The 19,341-nt window shown below is 43.3% G+C and overlaps 1 protein-coding gene across 2 annotated transcripts; it reads right to left on the bottom strand.

Annotated features, from left to right (window-relative positions):
• Positions 1 to 5,355: 5,355 nt before the first annotated feature.
• Positions 5,356 to 19,130, bottom strand: NFIL3 (nuclear factor, interleukin 3 regulated). Of its 2 annotated transcripts, none has more exons than XM_081571554.1 (2): positions 18,915 to 19,130; positions 5,356 to 7,221 (listed from the first exon to the last, which is right to left on the bottom strand). In XM_081571554.1, exon 2 carries the CDS (start codon positions 7,043 to 7,045, stop codon positions 5,657 to 5,659), a length of 1,389 nt encoding a protein of 462 aa, XP_081427680.1. In that variant the 5' UTR covers positions 7,046 to 7,221; positions 18,915 to 19,130; the 3' UTR covers positions 5,356 to 5,656. The 2 variants fall into 2 exon arrangements, with proteins under 2 accessions (XP_081427680.1, XP_081427691.1); XM_081571565.1 differs by having other exon boundaries at positions 18,926 to 19,130.
• Between the last annotated feature and the right edge of the window lie 211 nt (positions 19,131 to 19,341).

Here is a 19,341-nt window from a genome sequence, read left to right as displayed (position 1 = left end):
TCTGCAAAGCAACCTACCTCTTTCTTATGGTGCCCAGTACCTGCTGACATCACTGTTTTCAGGGCTTCCCTTGTGACCGCAGTAGTACATCAGTTATTTTCTAAAAAAAACAGTCCCTTCTCATGGTATATCTGGTGTAGCTGTTAGAATAACTTTATTATTATTATTATTATTATTATTAACTGGGTCTTTTGTTGTTGTTGTTGTCGTTTAGTCACTCAGTCATGTCCAACTCTCTACGACCCCATAGACTATTGCCCGCCAGGCTCCTCAGTCCTTGGGATTTCCCAGGCAAGAATGCTGGAGTGGGTTGGCATTTCCTTCTTCAGGGGATTTTCCCGACTCAGGAATTGAACCCATGGCTCCTGCGTCTCTTGCACTGCAGGCAGATTCTTTACCACTGAGCCACAAGGGAAGCCCCAGAATAACTTTTAGGAAAACTTGTTACATTGAAATATCTGCTCACTTCGAGGATGGTTCATTCTGAGGCTTCTGCTATTCTCCCTTTTGTTAAATCACCATGTATTGTTACTGAATGATCTTCCTCTCCTTTCCTATCTTCAGAATTTTGTTCATGTGCACTTTCAAGTGGGTCTTATTCTTGACTTCCAGAACCTTGGACTTTATTCAAACACTTTCCCCAAAGTAACCTTTTCCTCCTCATGTGGCAAGGCTGACAAAATGGAAATATAAAAAATGGCAGTGGTATCTGTCTGGGTTATTTTGCTTAGTTTGCTTTATGAAGTACTTCTGTTTGTTGCCAGTACACTATGAATACTCAACAACAGCAATCATGCCTTGGCAATCTCCATTGTGACTCAGTGGAGATAGTGGCATGGCCTCCTGACTTTTAAATAATGTTCTTTGTCACTGTCTAATGTTACCTGTTCTCCTTTGCCAAGACTGCTCCCACTTACCTCCATTAGTTCTTGAATTATTTTTTTCCTTTATATTCATTAGAATCAGGAAAAGCTAGCTCTGCAGAAAATGCTGCCAAAGTCTTTAAACCAGTCATATTTTACTTCACCCTCCCATAAGACATCCTAGTTTACGTTTTTAATTCAACTGCAACTCATAATTCTAAATTCTCTTTATTTCTCTATCTTCACTGGAAACTTGAGTATTTCTTATTTAAATTTTCCTGGTGTGAGTAGTTTGTGGACACTATAATGTCACTCCACTGGTTGTACTACTTCCTCAACAAGCCCTAGAACCTGCCCCACAAAGTGCATGAACACACACGCACACACATACACACACACATAAATCAAATGGGTGCTGCTAGTGACTCTCACTTTTGAGAAAGAATTTTTAGTTTTCAAAAATGAGCTCAATAGCTACCATTAAAAAAATCTAACATGGTTTTTTAGATCTACCCAGATGTTAGTTGTTTACATTTGGGAATATTTGCTCCTTGAAGATGAAAATGAGTTATTACACAACTATGATGTCACACAAAAGGAGATGCTTACATAGCACTTCCACTAATTTGCGAAGAAAGGGTACTTACAGCTTGGACACCTCCTTAGATTCCCCCCTTCTTTGCTGCAGATTAGAGAGACTCTCTAGTCTCATCTCCCTGGATTATTTTAGGGGAAAACTAGTTTCAGATGATAGATACTTGGCTGGCCTGCCTTGTCCTGGTCCTGTGGAGCCTGGGTTCTGGCTGCTGTGAGAAATTTTGGCAAGTTAACCTCTGAGAGTCCAGGTATTTTCCTTTATAAAGTGGGCACAGTAATAATGAGATACTGCTGAACACAGGAGGGGTGTGCTGTAGACAGGCTACAGGGGACACACATATCTGTGTTCTACACATTGGCCCCGCGACACTGCCTGTCTTGACTCTGCCCCACCCACCCACCACACTCCTTGCTCACCTCACCCTGGGCAGGTGGAGGGGAAATCCGGTTGTTTCTGCTGCAGCCTCCCCCTTAGCTGCAGTGCTGACCATTCAGGCTCCCCTCTCTCTGCTCGTGGCCAGTGACTGACATGGGGCCTCTGTGTTTTCCTGGCTGCCACTTCCTGCCTGATAGCCATCTTTCTGCGAATTCCTAAGAATTTTGGTGCTCTGGGGCTTCCCTCTCTTACTTTTTGAGTACAGTTAGAGACTTATTGGGCTTCCCAGGTGGCACCAGTGGTAAAGAATCCACCTGCCAATGCAGAAGACATTAGATCCCTGGGTTTGATCCCTGGATCGGGAAGATCCCCCCGGAGTAGGAAATAGTAACCCACTCTAGTATTCTTGCCTGGAGAATCCCACGGACAGAGGAGCCTGGCAGGCTACAGTCTGTAGGGTCACAAAGAGTCAGACATGACTGAAGCGACTTAGCACACATAGATTCATTTGGCTTTAAACACATTTTATATCACTGTTTTGAACCTTGTGAGTGGGACAGAGAAGCGGTAGCATTTCCTCAGCTGACATTGTAGAGCAGAAGTATCACAGTGTTATCTGACTTGATCTCTCTTTGGTTCCTAGTGAGTCTGGAATTGCTTATGTCAACCTTTATTTTTTTTAAGCTTTTTATTTTGTTTTGGGGTATAGCCAATTAGGGGTTCCCTGGTAGCTGAGTTGGTAAAGAATCCGCTTGCAATGCAGGAGACTCCGGTTCAATTCCTGGGTCAGGAAGATCCCTGGAGAAGGGATAGGCTACCCACTCCAGTATTCTTGGGCTTCCCTGGTGGCTCAGATGATAAAGAACCCCCCCTGTAATGCAGGAGATCTGGGTTCAGTCCCTGGGTTGGGAAGATCCCCTGAAGGAGGGCATGATAACCCACTTCCGTAATCTTGCCTGGAGAAGCCCATGGACAGTGGAGCCTGGCATGCTACAGTCCATGGGGTCGCAAAGAGTTGGACACGACTGAGGGACTAAGCATAGCACATAGTTGATTAACAGTGTGATAATTTCAGGTGAAAAGTGAAGGGACCCATCCACACATATACATACATCCATTCTCCCCCAAACTCCCCTCCCATCTATGGTAACATTGAGCAGAGTTCCATGTGCTATACAATAGGTCCTTGTTGTCCTCCTTTATGCTTAAGAAGTACCATTTTAAAATATCATCCTAGCCATGTCTTCAGTTCAGTCGCTCAGTCATGTCCAACTCTTTGGGACCCCCATGGACTGCAGTATGCCAGTCTTCCCTGTCCATCACCAAACTCATGTCCATCGAATCTTAGATGCTTGAAATTATAAGACAAAATGACTAGCGAGGGGGACATCCTGATGCAATATAGTTACCACAGTAGCTAACGTTAGCAGTTCACAGGGAGGTACATAGCCTCAGTAGGCAGGCTGCTTTGCTCCTGATCTGACGGTCACATTTCAATTCTTCCTGAAAACAACTCAAGATTTACCTTTTTTGCTATTATCCACTTGGACACTTACAGTAAGTACAACACAGTCTATGGTTCGTTCCTTTTGGGGGCAATTTATCAACAGTTTTCTTAATATTTTCTATTTCATGGCTGCAAAATCTCCCTGGGAGTCTACTACTGAATCTCTTGGCAGGCATGCTCCCAGGACAGCAGGACCGCTGTCTCTGTATTTGGACACTATGTTGACACAACCCAGCACTCCACTGGGCATACTGAAGGCAACTAAAGCTTTTTTTCTTCCATATGTAGTTATTGTTTTCTCCCCAGTTGTGAACTTGGACAGCCTTTTGTTTTCCCACTTAACACAGGAACCTGACTTGACACCCTGTCCAATTTGATTCATGTTGTTATAGTCATTCCATCCATTCTAGGCTGTGAAATGCTTTTGGATGTCGACTACCATCCAGTATCTTAACCCTCCTCTGCCCTGTAACGTTTGCAGATGATATAGGTGTCCCTCTGGGCCTCATCCAGTCACTAAAAACTGTTGAAGAGACAAGTCCAAGGGCTGAGACTGGCAACACATTCCCTAAGCGTCAGGAGATCTCAGAGGAAACTGGTCACCGTGTCCAAAAGGACAAGTGGATGGCCTGTGTGTCCCAGCATTCCCTTTAACTCAAAGGATCTCTTTTTAAAATATAAAAGTGTAGGAAGTTTAAAATACTAAAAATCAGGCAGTCAAAAAGGCAGGGGCCCTCTAAACTGGGATGTTATAACTGGGCTCTTCCTAGGTGCCACCAGGAGATATGGGTAACAGAGTGAGGGTTAAGTCATCCTGCACATGTATTATGAAGCCTCAAGACCCCCACCCCATACCCCTACCCCCACCATACACACATACTTCTAGGATGAAAAAGAAGGCAGTGTGGGAACAGTTCTGGAGAGGGCTTTGGTGAGAACAGCTCTGGAGAAAGCTGTTCTTAACCAACATCCACTCACCCCTTCCACCCTACCCAGAAACCAGTCCCACCTTGCAACAGAAGACACACTTGTCTGTATTTAAGGACACTTACTTCTATGGGATGAGTGAGGATCCTGGACAAATCAACAGTCATGATCTTGTCATTGGTTTACTTAGAATGATGCTTTCTTCTGGACTTCTATATTATAGTTTGCAAACCAGAGCTATTATTTATAGTCATCATTAACAAACTATAAAAAGCCAAGTCATTACATATACTGTTTGAATATGGTGAAATGTAATCATTGATGTGTTCTTCGAAATTTTGGAAACTAAGTAAAAACAGTATTTCACTAGCTTAATTTCCTAGACTGTTATACTCTGGAACTGTTAAGATTTACAATAACATAAAAATGACTTCACCCTTAGTCTTTAATCCACTCTTTTAATAGAACCTCTAAATAACAAAGTGGGTCAATGACTCAACTATTCACTTCCATGTATCATACTTAAGAGAGATGACTAAAGACATGCTGATGCTAAACAACTTGGATTTTTCTACTTAAAAACAAAAAGGATATAGAAAACAAAACCTTAAAGAAAAATATTTAACAGGGAGTAATTTAGTAAATTACTAGTCTCAAATGCAAGAAAATGCATTCCCCACCCCCTTTTCTCTACTCCTCCTATGGAAGGTTTTCAAACTTACCATAGCATGGACCAAACTAGAAAAAGAAAATTATGTGTTGAACTTATGTTTTAGTTTTCCCTCAGACAGTAAAGAATCCACCTGCAATGTGGAAGACCTAGGTTCGATTCCTGGGTTGGGAAGATCCCCTGAAGGGAACAGCTACCCACTCTAATATTCTGGCCTGGAGAATTCCATTGACAGAGGAGCTTGGCAGGCTACAGTCCATGGGGTCACAAAGAGTCGGACATGACTGAGTGACTTTCATTTACTATAGATGGGAGAAAACTCCCCCAAATAAGTAAAATGCAGAGTATCTTAATACAGTATCTACTTTTGTAACTTAAATTCTTTCCCATAAAACTAAGTGCAATGGAGCAGAAGTTCTGTGTCTGTCACCAATCCTTTATTGAAACTGGTAACTTACACACTTTATAATAGAACAACAAAAATAATGTTCAATATATACAGCCTTTGCGATGGACTATTTGACTATACACAAGGCAGAGTGATAACACAGTCTAATCTTCATAATTTGTGCACAAAAAGACACCCAACAGACAACATGTGAACGTTATACAGTGAAATGACATCACAGGTCCAGTGAAACTTCAGCCTAATACAAAACGTACTCATCTATTGCAAATGACATCTCTAAACGCCCAGAGCTTGTTCAGTAGTAATTTTACCCAGAGTCTGAAGCAGAGATTTGGTGTGTGGCTATAAGTCTTTTAAGTGAGACCACCTCTGCAGACAAGTTTGCTATCCCCTGCTTCAGAAACAAATTCTCTGGGTCAGAGACTTTGTAACCACTGTCTTTCACTTCCACCACTCCAGTTTTGAAACTACTCTGAGTTTTGCCATTAAGTTCTTTTTGATGCCAGTGTTCAGATTTGAGAGACCAATCTTGAATGTTAGTCACTTGGACTGAAAAGGGAGTGAGAGAAGAATGTACCAGGTTGGGGGTGGTATGCTTCTCGAGTTCGAAATGTCTCTTAGATGTCATGTCAACAGGCGAGGAAAGTTTTTGCGTGCCGTCAAACTCATGATCGAAGGCTTCCACTTTTATCTGCATGGCTTTGGCTTTAATCCGAAGCTTGTGTGGCAAGGCAGAGGAATTCACTTCTGGAACTTTAACCACTGTGGCGTGGACACGCTGAATTTCGACGGGAGAGTGGATCGGGCCCTTGGGAACCTGCTGCTCATCTTCTCCGTCAGATGACTTTCCTACTGCACCTTCATCAGTTTCCGATGTCCTCGGAGAGTTACTGGAGGACCGGTTGACCTGCAGCAGAGGGGGAGAGTGCGAGTATCCGGGAAAGGAATTCCCCATGTAGTTCTGATACACGGCCCCTTGGTAGGCACCCCGGTCATCTCTGGGCTCCCGGGCATAGCTCTCCAGTTCCATCGGCTCTTGCTTGATGACCTGGAACTTGCTTTCTGGGCTTCTGCAGCCACTCTGAGCAGGGCCCTCCTGTGAATGTTCTAGCGAAGATACTTCTGAAACATCAGACAGAGAACTCTGAGGAGAGTGCTTGATGACAGAAATGCAACTGCTGGCCACCATCGAGGGCTCATGCTCATCCACAAAGGCGCTCACAGTGGATTTGGAAGTCTGGTAGTCTTGAAAGTACACAGCTGTAGAATTACTAAGTTTCTGAATCTCCTGGGCATAGGCTGTTGAGCTAATTAAACCAAACTTTAATTTCAGGGAAAGCAGTTCAGCTTTTAAAGTGGCGTTTTCTTCTCCCAGTGCAATGAGTTTGTTCTCCAAAACCAGGTCATTCAGTCGACGCTTCTCCCGGGACCTCTTGGCGGCTTCATTATTTTTCCGCCTCTTTTCCCAATACATAGCATCTTTCTTCTCGTCGGGAATGAATTCCCGTTTCCTCCGACATGCTGAGGACTTGTTTTTCCCCACACTTCCTTCATTGAGAAGGAGCTCTTCCCCTGTCGTCAAGTCTTCAGAGACTTCGGTCAAGGCAGGATTAAGCACCATCATCTTGTCCACGCTGCTACCAGCATCAAGAGATGCCTGCTCCTTCTTGATGCTCTGCATTTTTCTCAGCTGCATCAGAAACCACCTTAACCTATATACGCAGTGCAGGAGAAGAAGTTATTTCCTCAGGATTCTCAAGTGCTTTAAAAACTGCAGTTTAAAATCCATCAATACTCTTTCTTTTGTTCTACCATCCAGAATAAATCTCTCCCGCTCCTCTCACTGAACGAAGTAGGGGTCTTCTAGATGACCTGCAATACACAAAGAGAAATAGTTATCCATTTGGTAAATATTTATTACCAGCTACGTACAAGAAACTACATGAAGCATTGAGGGTCAATAGTTCTGTCCTTCAAAGAGTTTACAACCTTGAAAAGAAAGTAAGTACCCAAATACCTATACTGAAAAGTTGTAAAGGACAAATCCCCACTGAGAACTGTCAGCAGGGGAATATGTGGTCCAGGGGACTGAGAGAAAAGAACAGATCTGCCCTGGGGAGAAATAGAAGGCGGCTGTGTTCAGGAGAAAAAACAGTGGGGTGGGGCATGCGGGGTTAGGACATTACAGGAAGGAAATGACAGATCGCCTCTGGTTAGTACATTTTTAAATAGTACTTGTATCTTGTGGGGCTTCTGAATACCTTTAGATAGCATTTATATGACTGCCAAGCAAACCGGTTCACCTCATAAAAGGAACTTTTCCACGTAAACCCTTTTAATGTCAATAGACAGATTCTGTAATTATATGGAATCAAACAGAAATGGAGCTAGATTTTTATTTCCACAAAAACGAAAATAAAAATCACACAAACAATTGAGTTGTAGTTGTTTAATTCTTATGTGGTTTATGTCACGGTCATTCTGCCAAGTGACTCAGCACACCTGAAAAGAACTCTTCTCAATAAAGCTGTCTCTTTGACGCATTTGTGCTATGAGGAAATGTTGGTTTTTTTTTTCCTGGTTCCCTCAAATTGATTTATCAAACATTCACTTAAGGTTGTAGCATCTACAATGCCTTTTTTGGTCCTGATAATTCTGTCATAATAGATTTCACTGATATAGTAGCTTCAGCCTAAAATAAATGGTTACTATTCAAAGGGATTTTTTTTTTTTTTTAAGTACAGTGCCTTCTTGAAACTTAAAATTATTTTAAACTGAGAGCATATAATTATGGAAAGAATTTCTTTCCATTTTACTAATTAGTTTCAAACAAAATATAAGAACTCGAAAACAGGACTATCAACTAGCTTCCTTTTCCACTGATGACAAATTTATAATCTGAATTTGGCCTGACAGGAGATACTAAATCCATATTAGGTTCCAATAACAATCTTTTCATGGTGGTTTTGGATCTGTGTTTCTGGACAGGGTTTCTCTGCCTAGTTTTCCAGTAGGTAATACTTTCATGAAGGAGATATGGTAAAACAACTGTTCATTCAGCATTATCTGTATATGGCACCTTTCCTGCCCCATTAGAAAGATTTAATGTTTTCATGTCCCTCTTTCTTTCTTGTGCATCATTTTATATTGACTAATGAAGTTTAATTTTATCAGTTGGAAAAGCCTGCCAGCTCCTTATGTCTTTTCCAGAAGGAATAGAAGGAATGATGTAATCATTTCAGTATCATCAAGGATAAGGTTTAATGCCACATTTTCATCCATCAAACTGAGCCAATGCAAACAGTGAGTTGCAACTCAGCAAAACTTAATGATTATGAATACTGAGCTTCTGTTTGTCTTTGATAATATACTTTAGTGGGAAATGAAGGCAAGGAGTCTGCCACAGCAGGCAGTGATGGTGTAGAAAGGGAGCTTCCTAGTTATCACTTAGTAAACAACACTACTTCCTATATTTGCACTTAACATTTCTTGGTCTGACATGAAAACTCCTTTTCCCTCTACATACTGAATGGATTATTTCCTTCTGTCAATAATTTGTATTTCTTAAATCTGTTAAGTCCTCCCCACTAAAAGCAAATGAATGCTGAAGCAAGAGTAAAAATTCCAACTCCAGGAGGATAACTATATTGAACTTTTCCAAGATGCATTTCAAATCTCCACTGTATCCCCAGGTACTACTATTTATTTCCTTGTACACTATCATTCTGAGTATTTTTTTCACTTGAGAATCCTTCTCTTCCATGCATTTTTTAATTTATCCCTTCCTTGGAAAAAAATTACATTCCTTCTACATTTCATCTAACCTATAAATTGTTACAGTTATGCTTTTGAAATTCCCGACCATTCTGTCTGTATTACTCTTTCTAAACTTTTCATTTTTTCATCATTTCATATCTGTTTTATCATTTCAAACCTATGTTGAGTGAGTTGAGACTCTGATTTCAATCTCCTGGTCCAAAGAATCATGCTGAGTCTAGTGTGAGTGAGGGCAGGCAGGCAGCCCTTGCCACACTGCATAGAGAAAATAATCCAACTTCTGTTTAACAAAAATATCTCACTTGTCCTAAAATCTCTTAACCCACTTCTTCTATGTGTCTAAGTACTATGTCCACTTTTTCATCTCTGTAACTTTGGTATGTTCAAAACCTGCAGAAAAATCTCATTTCTTTTCAGTTAATCTTCTTCCAATTTCAATTTCACTAGGTATACTAGAATCTGGATTCTTCCCTCATCTGCACATAATAACCGCTTCTATGATTCCACCAGCAAATCACCACATACTACATAAGGGTATTTCTGTAATATTATTTATCAAATAACTTTGCTGTGTTGAATTCATTAGCAGTTTGAGATACTGTAGAGAGAGGTGCTGATTTTGTGCAATGTGTATCTTCCTACATGTTTGTTTTCTATGCCCAACTAGAATGCCGATTAGTGCAGGGAGCAAATTAATATATTTGTATCCTAGCAACAAACTGAACCTCTTAGGTGCTCGTCATTTGACTGACACTTATTTGCCTTACATAAGAGAGCTTTGTCACCAAAAACTTTCTGATACATTCTTTTAAATTTGATATTATTACGTAAATTCTAAAAAAGATTGTTTTACTTATTAAGGGAGAATTTCTCTTATTCATTACTTGTTTTATGCAACAGATATGGAGCACCTACTGTATATCTGGGACTGAGGCAGACTTGGGGCAGATAAAGATGGAAGGAAGAATCAAACTCCCAAGAATCAAGGGACCCCTTAGTCTTTGGTGAGAGACAGGCTTGTGAATACAGATGAGCACTGTGCTCATTCACGGGTGTGGTAGGAACACTGCCAACATGGGGAGTCAGTGGACGTATCACGTTGTTTCTAGCCACGCTGCTTTTTTCTTGCTATGGTGACAATAAAAACAACCATTACAGGTGCCATTTACTCAATACTGACTATGCAACAGGCACCCTGAGCCTGGCCTGTCATTATTTCACTGCCCTCATAATAATAACCACTTTCAGATGAGAAAACTAAGGCTGGGAGAAGTTAAGCAACTTGACCAGTGTCACACAGTTAGTTAAGTGGAAGAACTAAGATTCTCAGTTCTGTTCTTCTCATTTCTGTGTAATATATACCCATTTACTAAGTGATTTTGGGGGCAGTAAAGCACTATTAGATGTTGCCAGAACCTCTTTAAGACAACAAAGGTACCATCTGGAACTTTTCTCCATCTTCCTCAGAGTTGTTTTATATCCTGTGATTATTTAATGAATTGAGAAAGCATTCTAAATTTTCATCTCTCTCTAAAATTTTAATCTCCTGGCAATCCTATATCCTAAAATAAATAGAAGAAAAGGAAAGTTACAGCTGTTGGCATTGTCATCTGTGATATTTTTTTTTTCACAAACCCAAAATAAATCCATTTTCAACATGGGGATAGAGTACAGTTAAAACACAGAAAGACTGAGCGACTTTCCCAAGATCATGCAGCACTAGAGGGCAGAGATGTTGAGGGTAGAGAATCTGTGCCTTTCAACAATAAATTTAAAGAGCATGCAAAGATGGATTGCAGTGCTTTCTAAAAACGTCAGTATTTATGCTCAACTAATACCTTTATTTCAGATTCCAGTGTTTTCCCTTATGATTAATTTAACAGTCATTTCACCTCTGCCTCAAGTTTTCAGATCACCACTAACACTGTGTTATATCAGTCACCACTAGTTTCCTTTCTGGTGAGTAATTGACACTAAATGCCAATTCTATGATGCTGGTGTGTTCAGCACGATCAGTTTCATTGCACCCATTAGATAATATGGCTGCTTCTCAAAAACACAAATAAAAAGAGAAATTTAAGAGCAGGAGTCATCACATTCCAATGACATATTTTCCCACACCTAACACGGACATGCCATTGCTAATTAATGCTTTTTCATAGTACATCACAAGATTTCTACAGGCAGGAGTTGTTTCATAAGCCCAGATTTAAAATTCTACTGAAGTCTGATGACCTAAATATTGTTTTTAATTAAGATTAAGTTTGGTTTAGAAAATTCTCTAAACAAATAAAGCTTTACAACACAAATACTAGCCCTAATTTCTTTTTGAGGAGGGACCTTATGACTTATGTTTACAGTGACAGACCTGTATCTTCCCTGGCCTCTAACACATCTCTCAGGGAAATACTGGTGGACAATTTAAACTTGTTACAAAACACGAAAAGAAACATTTTGTTTCAAGCATCTAAAATCTGACTAATAGCTTAGACATTAAAATCTACTATGAGAAAATTTTATTCTCTCTTTAAAGAGACTGCAACTTGCTTCTATTTTATACTCTGATTTTAACATTCTGTCAATACAAGATGAAATACTATTTGATATGCCCAATGATTTGGAAATATTTTGACAGAATTACTTCATTTTTCTTCTACTCTCTGAATGTACTGTTTACATTCTCAGAGATATAGTATAGATACCATTAAAGAAAAAAAACCTTTAGGTTAAACTACATCTCTCCACTAGAAAGACAACTGCTTATTTTTGAGATAAGTGCCATTTTAGTGAAAAAAGATAAAATTAATGAATCAATTCACAGTTCTTTAAACTAGTAATACTAGCAAATATTAACCTACATTTTCTTCCTGTGGGTAAAATCCATGACATGATTGTTTCAATAAAATGCTTTACTTTCTTTTCCTGGATGAAAATAAAATCTGGGGGTGGGAGATGAAAAATCTAAGGAAACACTGAAGTTACACGAGGATCTTCTAATCGGGCTAAAAAATAAAATGTTTTTTTCAATTAAGAAAACTATGTTAAACCTTATAAGTGCCTCCCATTAATAATATAATTCTGTCTCTAGTAACACAGACTTCAACCCTGAAGTCAGAGAGAAGTGTATACTTGATCAAGATATGAATACACACATAAACAGACTCTCACACTCTGCCAAAATCTATCCTATCAGAGCAACAAACTGACCAACATTTCTATTCGGGTACTTCTGTAAATGAATGTGTCAAAACCAGAGAAAGTTTATGATAAATGAAAATACTTCAAATTCCCTGCTCTCTCATCCTCAACAAAGGGCTACTTGAAAATTAGATTTAAACTTAATAAATACAATGACAACCCTGTATTTTACTATAGCACTGATATAATTTATGGGATTGAAATATGAAATAGTATAGTATAACCTGACTTTTTTTTTTTTTTAATAAAAAGAGCCCACTATTTGTAACCTAGCACTTAATGAAAATATTCTGAAGACTGCTGGGGGTAAATGCATAGATGCTAACACATCCAAACAACTTCAAGGCTTGAGGGAGGGGAACTGGAAGGGTGGGGGTGATGAAATACTAATGCATTAACAACAACAAAAACAACTGCAGTCACTTCAAAATGCAGACCATTTGCTTTCTTGAAACTTTCAAAAAGATAATTTATCAGTAACTAGCATCTAATCTGAAATCCTAAGGGACACCAATAATCATGAAGTAACCCAGTTATAGGAAATTTTTGCAACAGGTAAGTAATGCCAGAATACATGCAACATGTGGTAATGATGGGGAAAACAGGGTACATGCAGGGCTGGGTGAGGAAAGGGTATGAAAGGGCAAGGTTTTGAATGTTCCTAATTAAACTGAGGAATCATTCCAATTTCCCTCAGCTTGACTTTTTAATTTCTTGTTCACTTTCTTTCCCAGTGAGCAGACGATTACAAATGTCATTTACTATGTGCCTCATGAGTAGAACAGATTATTTTAAATGTTTATTTTTAGTGTTTATTTGAAGGCTACTTAATTCCAGTTTTAGATCCCTAGAAAGTTAATTAATAAAAGACACCATGTTCTGAGAACTAAAAGGCTTATAAATATCATTCTGCTTCCAATGAAAATGAATGCTCAAAGCACAGATTATTACGAAAGGCATCTAGTAAATCTCTACTAAACTTTCTTATCATAAAAACAAGCTAGCATACTCTAATTAAAACCATATGAGAAACAGTGTTTTTTTAACTACAAGAAAGTTATTTGTAATGAAATTTGAGAGATAATTGGGGGTGGTGGTAGTATAACTTCATTTTGAAACTGAAAAGCTCTTATGTAATGTCTGTGATCAAAGGTCAATGTCTTTCGACATTCTCACACAAGTCCAATCTGGATAAAAATCAACTCAAATGTAATTTAGAAAAATAACAGGATATCAAACAATGTGTTAACCCTGTGAAATACAGGCATACCTTACAAAAACAAGAAATGAATATTAAAGGAAACTTCAATTACATTGTTTCTGTCATATTTTGAATTGAATCCCAAGTGTGCTCTCATTCCTCAATACAAATTAAAAATAAACAACTCTGAACAGCATCAATGCCATCTGGATTACAATGGAAATAATGAAGTATGTGTGATTTTACTTGGGTAAAAATAAAGCCTCGGCAATATGACTGCACCTTTTCCATTCTATGCTGCAATCACATTCACGTCTCGGAACTGACTCTATGGACCAAAGCAAGGTCAACTAGAAATATCCACTCAGCTGGTGAGTCAAGCACATTGCTCAACATGGGAAAGGGCCCAAACAAAGGGTTTTAATTTTCAGGTTGTTGCATCATAGTGATGTTATAATTGCACTTAGCAAAGATAAGTCTTTAACACAGAAAAGGAAATTGTTTCAAAAACTCCAGTGAGCTTGCACTCATGCTCAGGGAAGGGACAGAGACAGAGCCCCTTCCCCCGCAATCCCATTTTTCAGGTTCCTGGCCTGGACTGCTAATCAATTTCTCTTAATGTCCACGTTCTTAAGTCTAAAATGGGGATGCTAACAGAACAGTGAACACAGTGCCTGGCACAGGCAGGGTACATGTTTAGTAAATACTAGCTCATCATCTCATTTCTGAAGAATAAGCAGCATCAAGGCAATGATTATGATTAGTTCTAGGCCTAATTTTTGCCTCTTGTAATTCTTAGTGAAGCACTGTTCTATGTTATAAGGATAAACCAAATGAAATTTAATTCTACGTTAATCGGTCAACCACTGACAGTTTCATGGGGCATATCCTAGGGTTTTAACCATACAGGATGCACACACTCCCTCCCAGGATAGCTCATCTGTGAGGTCTAACCAGCTTGTGATCTCAGACTGGAATTTTAGATGCAGAGATTATCCAGGCCCAGGAAAACCATCAAAAGAAGTCAAGGGAATTGGAAAAAGACAGCTGTTTGGCCCTTTTGACACCATTAATGCTACCATCAACTCACCTCTCTGTTCCTTTAACAGTTCCCCCAAACATTGACCCAATGACTTGGAAAGTATGAGGTTCTGCGATCCTGTCAAGAATTTCCTTCAAACTAAAATTACCATTGAATGAAATAACAAATAGTTTTGAGAAAAAAATTAATCATTACTAGAACAACAACAACAACAAAAGCACAGTATTTCAAGAAGAATCTTTAACTTTAGGCTTAGTTCAAACATCAACCCTTATTGCGCAGAGACTTAGGCAGTGAAAAATAAAGACGAATATTAAAATACACACACACATACCTGCTTCCTGGTCACTTAGTCACTTAGACAGGAAGCATTTACTGAGCTCCCCACAACTCTCCAGCTAAATAAACAGGTTTTATTCCCTCAGTTTACCTCGGAGGCCTATCAGGGCAGTGCCCAAGACTGGGGCCTGGGACCCAGCTCTTCTGAGCCCAGAGCCTGTATTCCTAGGTAGCACTTCACTGTTTCCTAGCTACTGACCTGCCTGAAACTCAAGAGAGAAACCATTAGGGACGAGGTGTAGGATTTGATCCCACAGAAGCCAACTTTTTAAACAATGCACTTTTCGCTGATGGCTTTTAGAGAACTGTGACGCTGCCCTGAATTTACTGCGATTTATTGCATGAGCACGATCTCAGAAGACTTATTGCCAGGATGAAAGTACCAAGTACCGTAGTCTTACTCAGCAGGACAGCAGGACATCCACACAAGTGTTGTGATTTTTTAAAATATTTAACTCAGGGGGATTCGAGTTCTCTCTACTCTAGCCACGTAACTAATGTTCAATATATATATATATACCGACTCAAAAAATATATATACTTGACTCGACAGTCAAGTTGGGGTCCTCCCTGTCATCATCATTAATACTGAAGCGACCCCCAGTCCCCACCCCCAATTTTTGTGGTCTGTTGACATTTGGTGGTTTTCTTAGGTCTTTTTCATTTTACAAGAATCGGAAGCGCTCCTCTCGGACATACAATGAAGCCTTCTCGAACAAAGGTGTTTACGGTGCTCAGGAGCTCAGCGCACAAAAAAAGCAAGAAGGCAGGCCCCTGGAGCGGCCCGGGCCGCGGCGATGAAGCGCTCAGGGGGCCGGGTAGCCCTCTCCGCGCAGAGCGGCCTCGCCCTGGGTCCCTACAGCTCGCCCAGCTCCGCTCCCCCAGCTCCAGCTGCCCTCTTCTCTCTCCCTCCTCCCTTCCCCTCCTTCCGCCCAAACGAACCTAGGGTGCACCGCACTCCACGGCCGCGGACAGTCCCTCGGCGCCCCCCGCCCGCCCCCCGCGCCACACACCCCCCGACTCGCCCCCGCCGGGTGGGCGGCGCAGCGGGGCCTCGGTGCAGCCTAGACCCCCGCGCCAGAACAAAGGAATGTGGGGAGGGGGCGAGAAGGAGGAGCGCAGGCCGCCTTGCAGCCCTGGTCCAAGCGCCGCCCAAGGGCGCTCCCTGCTGTTGACCGAGGTCTGCGCCCGCCACCCCCACATCCCCCCACCCCCAGACCCGAAGGGGCCGCAGTTCGGAGGAACGTGCTGGGAGGAAGGGAGCACCCCTAAGGTCGCGATCGGAAGGTGGCGCTACGCGGCCCCTGAAGGCCCGGGGCTCCCAATCCGAGCTCCAGAGTAGGTCGGGGGTCTGACACTGGGGCCCTGGAGCAATATTAGCTTCTAGGAAAGCGACTTCAATTACTTGGGGCAATAAATTTGTTCGAGGTGAATCTCTGTAATCTCTGTCCCCTTCTCTGCCCGCTCTCCGCCCCTGAAAAACCCTCCACAATCTTGCTCTTTAATTATTTTACTATTAGGGGAAAACAATGTGACATATACACACCATCATACACATATATTCACACACACACTACGTAAGAGTCCAGGAGTAAATTTAAAATCTGAGTATATTACATAGTCACATAATTCTCACATGAATAAAACTGGGACATCCATTAAAAAAAATACAATCTACTAACCTATATCTGTTTCCCATAAATCATATCTGGTCTGGACGAAAAAAAAAAAACGATGTGAAATAATACTGTGGCCTCATTCGCTGTCATTTACAAAAGCCAAGACCAAAAGATGACACTCGGTCATCCCCTGCTGTTCTCAGGGAACAGCACTTTCCTAAAGTGTCCTTTAAAAAGATAAATGGGAGTCAGCATCCAGCAAATCACCGGGCTCTGCGAAATGCCTTCCTAAAAATACAATCTTATCAAAGGTCTCTCGGAAGGCGTGGAGTTAAAACTACAGCAAATGGCCTTGAACTTGTATTTGCACACAGCCCTGGAGAAAACACCAGAAATAGCGCTGTGAGGCCACAATTGTTAAAATGCGATAGTTAGGGCTAAATTTAGAAGAACGCACATTTCATTTAAGGCAAAAGACGCACATTCGGCAACACCAGCAAACTCACCAGCAAACTCAATGCTTACCCAGTTGTCTACTTGCTTGTTTAAAATATCCTTTAAAAAAACTGTTACAGTGACATTTTAAAGGCTGAGATTGTCCTACTTTCTTTGTAGCAAGATTATAAAATCACGTAATTAGCTCCCTCTTCCTATGCTCACTGCCAGCAAATTCGTAGGTTACATAATGCAACATTTCCAGGAAACTATTATGTGCTGTCTTGTCGTGTCTGAAAAAGCAATGACAATAAGGTGAAAAAAGGGCTGATTAAACGGAATGCATTAAAATTAGGAAGGTGGGGAGGTGAACGTCACAATGGTTTGTCCCAGATTTAAAAAGAGTAGTTCAGAACACCAAAGGGACGAGCTCGGGTAGTATCCAAGATCAGAATACAACCCGAGGAATTCTTCCTTTTATGTTTTGTACGAGTGTTTAAAAACAAAAACAAAAACATCCTTTTCGTTTGGGACGTAGTATACAGGCAAATAATGATCTAACATCCAACGCTGCACTACAATTACCAAATCATTGCCCACGTACGCGCATATTCCCACATTAACCCTTAATCCTTGCCAGTATTTCACCGTGGGCAGATTATGCAATGTATGCAAGGACAAATCCCACAACCTCCCAGAGCGCTGGTAAAACACGCTGACGACAAACAGGGTGGAAAACGTCTGTGCAGACTCAGCCCCCGACACAAACAAACGCAGCGCAGGCATTCTCTGAATGCCGTCACCGTTCACGCTACCGACGCTCTTTCTCAACGAGAAAATCAAGACTATTCCCCACTACTCAGCCCCCCTCCTCTCCTCCTCTGCCAGTCCCACTGAAGGGACCAGAAAGGAGAGAGCGCAGCCCTTCCCCACGAGATGGCTCAGCCTCCCCGGCGCTCTTCTCTACCAAAACATCAATTTTCCTGAAATCAGGAGACATTATGCAACAGCAGCGGGGGGAGCGCAAGCCAGCCCGGACTACGTGCCGGAGCGAGGGCGCTGCAATCAAAGCAGCCACCTTAAGGTGGCGAGTCCCCTCCTGTCAAGGCAGCAAAAGTTTATGTAATGAATGCCCCGCGCACACTCGTAGCCGCGGGCTAGCCCCGCGCACAGCCGGGCCCCACACACAGCCCGCCCCGCGCCCAGCGCCCGCCGGCCGCGCGCCTCAGGAGCCCGCGGGGAGCCGGGCGCCGGGCCCCGGCCAGCGGTGGGCGGAGCGCTTACCGTGTTCCTGCTCTCCGGCTGGCGAGTCGGGGCGGCGGGAAGAAAGAACGGGGGCCGGGAGCCGAGCCGACGGCCTTCGGGGACCGGGGTTCGGCCGGGCCTCCGGGGCGGCAGGCGGCGGTGAGGGCGCGGCGCGGGAGGCAGGCGGCGCGCCTGGTCCGCGGGCGCCGTGGCCGCGCCGGGAGATGTGTGTTAGTAGGTCAGTTCCGAGCGCGGCGCTACGTCGCCGCCCGCCAGCCCCGCCGTGACGGGCGGCCCCAGCCCCAATCGCCGCGCCCGCACCCGCCCCCAGCCCGCCGCCAATGGCCGCAGACGGCGGGGGCGGGCTCTCAGAGGCCCCGCCCCGCTCCGCCCCCGCCCACTCCTCCTCCCGGCAGCGCCACCAGCACTCGGCCCGCGTCCCTTCCCGGCCGCGGTCACTACAGTCTCCTGAGTGCAGCGAGGACCAGCGCCCCGCGCCCCGCGCCCCGCTCCAGGGTTGCGCAACGGCCGGCGAGGCCGCCTCCTTTGAGGCGAGCCTGAGGAGGGGCCGGAGACCTCCGCCTCGCCGTCCGGCTCCTACCGCTGTCTTCACCCTCTCGGTCACCGAGGTGCCTCCCTGAGCCCGGAGACCCTCGCTCGCTCGCCGAGGCGCGTTTTGTTTCCCCAAACGCGCAGCCGGCCGAGCTACCTGTTGCTGACCGAGTACCGGGGCTGAGGGCCGCAGGCCTCTATGGCCGGGGCGTGGCAGGGACCTCCGCCGCCTCCTCCGCGCACACTCCGGGAGGACCCCTCCTCCTGGAGGTAGGCGAGAGGGAAGGCGGGGGGCGCTGGCGAGCGGCCAGGACTCCGGGCGGGCCGCCGAGGGGAGAGGGCCAGGCAGCGGATCAGAGCCCTGGGGTGCTGCGTAGGCAGCGGTTACAATTCTCCGCGCGCGTCTCCACTGAGAGCGCGACGGCCGGGAGCGAGGGGTTGGCTAGGTGGGGAAGCGCAACGCACAAGTAATGTCGTTCACTACACAATTAGGACGAAGATGACGGCTGCGAAGTTGTTGCGTAATATGACTGGGAAACCAAGCTGGCGGAGGTCCATCTGCCACTCCCCCAATCCCCCTGGCC

The sequence above is a fragment of the Giraffa tippelskirchi genome, chromosome 1 (assembly GCF_054371585.1).
Source record: "Giraffa tippelskirchi isolate mGirTip1 chromosome 1, T2T-mGirTip1v1.2.pri, whole genome shotgun sequence".
Lineage (NCBI taxonomy): Eukaryota > Metazoa > Chordata > Mammalia > Artiodactyla > Giraffidae > Giraffa > Giraffa tippelskirchi.
This window is presented reverse-complemented; position numbering and strand designations above follow the sequence as displayed.